Source organism: Galeopterus variegatus, unplaced genomic scaffold (genome assembly GCF_000696425.1).
Source record: "Galeopterus variegatus unplaced genomic scaffold, G_variegatus-3.0.2 Scaffold3193, whole genome shotgun sequence".
NCBI lineage: Eukaryota > Metazoa > Chordata > Mammalia > Dermoptera > Cynocephalidae > Galeopterus > Galeopterus variegatus.
This window is the reverse complement of record NW_007729304.1, coordinates 32,247-35,519: the sequence shown is the minus strand read 5'-3', so window position 1 is coordinate 35,519 and position 3,273 is coordinate 32,247. Positions and strand designations below refer to the sequence as shown.

The 3,273-nt window shown below is 57.7% G+C and overlaps 1 protein-coding gene across 1 annotated transcript in view; it reads left to right on the top strand.

Moving 5' to 3' along the window:
• The first annotated feature begins 6 nt into the window (after positions 1 to 6).
• PITX1 (paired-like homeodomain 1) overlaps positions 7 to 3,273 on the top strand; it is a 6,263-nt gene continuing 2,996 nt past the window's right edge. Inside the window, exons 1-2 of the mRNA XM_008584272.1 lie at positions 7 to 164; positions 2,442 to 2,674. Coding sequence (XP_008582494.1) covers positions 17 to 164; positions 2,442 to 2,674 — 381 coding nt within the window. The 5' untranslated portion in view covers positions 7 to 16. The remainder of the gene's footprint in view (positions 165 to 2,441; positions 2,675 to 3,273) is intronic.

Sequence of the window (3,273 nt, the reverse complement as noted above, 5' to 3'; positions counted from 1 at the left end):
CGCCTTCAAGGGGGGCATGAGCCTAGATCGGCTGCCGGAGGGGCTCCGGCCCCCCCCGCCGCCGCCGCATGACATGGGGCCCGCCTTCCACCTGGCCCGCGCCGCCGACCCCCGCGAGCCGCTCGAGAACTCGGCCAGCGAGTCGTCTGACACGGAGCTGCCAGGTAAGCGCGGTTCCCGCGCGGGGCGCACGGAGCGACCGGGCGCAGGGCACGGGGAGCCGGGAGCGGGGCCTGGAGCCCGCGCCGCACAGCCAGGCTCTCTGTCCGCCCCAGGAGCGTCAGGGGCTCTCTTTTTCCCGTTCTCGACCTGACGATGAACACGGACATTTACACACACACACGAAGGCATTTCCACGCGGTCCCCACGCGCCAAGAGACTGGCAGATGCACGAGCCTACAACCGGAGGATTGGACTGACAGCCGCTCTTGATCAGGAGCAAATAGAACAGGAAGAAAAGTTAGGTTCGTGCGACTGGGTGCTGAGGAGCCGCTCGGAAGACGGGAAAGGAGCAGATCGCGCAGGGAGTGGGGGAGATGGGCGAGGGAAAGTGCCAGAGAGACGGAGAGAGGAGCAGACAACCCTGACAGACAGCGGGCGACAGACTGAGGGAAGAGACCGAAGAGATGGGACGGGCGGGAAGGGCAAACTGGAAGGGGGAAACATCGAGTAAAAGGAAGGCACAGACATGAGACAGCGGGGGCGAGCGGGCCCACGGGCGCGGCGGGACTCCGGGCAGGGCCGGCCGGAACCCTGACCGAGGGATCGCGGCCCCCGTGCGCGGCCGGAGCCCGGAGCTATAGGCTTTGCAGCTCCAGCTGGATTCAGCTAGGGCACGTCTCCCTCCGCGCTGCCCTTTTGTCCGACCCCGAGCTTTTCTCCCCCTCCGCGAGCTGGGCCGGCGGGTGGGCGGCGCGGGTAGCGGCGCAGTGAATCCCCGGCCAGTCCCGGCCCGGTGGTCTCCGCCCGCTCCCGCGCTCGCGGTCCTAACTTGGCGTCGCCGCCGAGCTCCCCGCTCCCCGCTCCCCGGGCTTGGACGCCTCTTCTGAGTTCATTTCTTAATCCACTGCTGAGTGTTTCTCTCCGCGTATCTCATCTCTATTTGCTTCTGTTTTGCATCCCTAAGTGACTTTCTCTGAGAGGTTCTGTTTGCTTGGTTAAAAAACAACGCTGAATTCTACTTTTGCTTTCAAAACTTTTAAGTGGGATCTTCGGTTGGTTTTTATTTTTAAAAACCAGGGAAATGTATAGTTATAGATTGATATATAAAACAGATCCATGAGGATGCGTTGACAGTTTTAGCTGTGTTTTTCGATTTTTAAAGAATATATTAGCTGTGTTTCTCTGGAATTTAAAATATCTACAAGCAACGGTACCCTTCAGGAGATTTTTAAAAGTCGATCCAAAATGGCGCATTTCTCCGGGATTTTCTCAAAATCCATTTACAGTATTATTTGGGGACTTAAAATTATCTAACTATAATGATGTGTTTCTCTGGGATTTAAAAATCATCCCTACAATAGCGTTATTGGGAAGGGGTTAAAATTTATCAAAAACAGTACACTGATTTGTTTCAAAATCCCGGAGAAATAAATGCCTGTCTGCCTGGAGTTTATACACTTACAGCTCTGTACTTAGTTAGAGGTGTGTTTGCACGGAGATTTCTGGCTTCTTAATTTACATTTACTCTGTTTTTTACCTGCCTATTTTTGAGAATTTGTGGCCCTGTGTTTTTAGGCAGAGAGCTGTGGGCTTTTCTGGGCTTCTGTGTTTTGTTTTTAAATTACTTTTCTTTATGTTTCAATGTTTCTATGACTGTATGCGTTTTGTGTAGCTTCAAAGAGAAAGAGGCTAAAGCCTGAGGTCACCTAGACAGATTCTGTCTGTCTAGGCTGCGGTCGGAGGGATTTTCTAGGCCTCGGGACTGCAGGCCTGGAAGTAAGGCCAGGAACCTGTATGTGTAATGCCGGCCAAGTGGGGCTCCCACACAGCTCCGGGGAGAAGAACGTGAGGGGGCTTCAGGCCACCACCTGGCTCTTGCCCCACTGACCTGCTGGCTTCAGGCTGCAAAGATCTGATCCTAGTTCAAACAAGCAGAGATAGACACCCCCCCCCCAAGATTTTGACCCCCAAGAGCCCGGAAAAAAAGCATACATTTGCCGGTGACATCAGCAGCAGAGCCCTATCCTGAGCCGAACTGCAGGAGCAGGCCCTGCCCTGCCAGGAACCCAGGCCCGCGGCTCCAGCTCAAGGCCTCTTCATGGCACGCTAAACCAGAGGTGCCTACTGATGACCAGCACCCAGCGGGCTCTTTACAGTCCCCAGGGCCCCTGGTGGGAGGGAGGGCCACACGCACTGATGGCGGCACTTCGCTGGAGCCGGGACGGGGTGCTACAGGGCGTAAGCCTGAGGTGACCCGCACTCCGTCCTGCCTGCTGCAGAGAAGGAGCGCGGAGGAGAACCCAAGGGGCCCGAGGACAGTGGCGCGGGCGGCGCGGGCTGCGGCGGCGCGGAGGACCCAGCCAAGAAAAAGAAGCAGCGGCGGCAACGCACACACTTCACGAGCCAGCAGTTGCAAGAGCTGGAGGCCACGTTCCAGAGGAACCGCTACCCCGACATGAGCATGAGGGAGGAGATCGCTGTGTGGACCAACCTCACCGAGCCGCGCGTACGGGTGAGCGCGGGGCGCGCGCCTACGGGGACCCGCGCAGAGGGCTGCCGGTCTCAGACGTTCACTCTCCCACCACTCAGACCTGTTCCTTACCTCCGCTGGAGACCCCCACGTTAGGCCCCGGCCCACCCAGCTTCTGCTAGGCCCCTAGGCCACCAGTTCCCTTTGGCTGCTGCCAGCCCCAAACTCCTCTGACCGGCATCTTACCTGACCCTCGGGCTCTACCACAGCCCCAGACCAAAGAGGTATCGTCTTATGGGACTCTCCCATGCCCTGAAAGACCCAGGACCCACTCGGATGTTAGTGGGATACCCTGGGCCAGAGACTGGGCAAAGATTCCCTGCCGCTGGGGACGTCGGGAGCTGCTGGCCTTCCCCGAAAACGAAAGGGAAAGGCAGGTCCTGCCTGGCTGCCTCAGAGAGGCCTGAAAGGTGCCTGGGTTTGGTGCTATCAAAACTTCCTGGAGCAGTGGTCCCATCCTGCTTCTCCAAAATCTCTGAATATTCTCCACCTTCCCTGTCCATTCAGCCAGTCAGTACCTAGACCTTTTGCCTAATGCCCTTTCCTGTAGGTCTCAGGTCGGGGGGGGGGGGGGGGGGGTT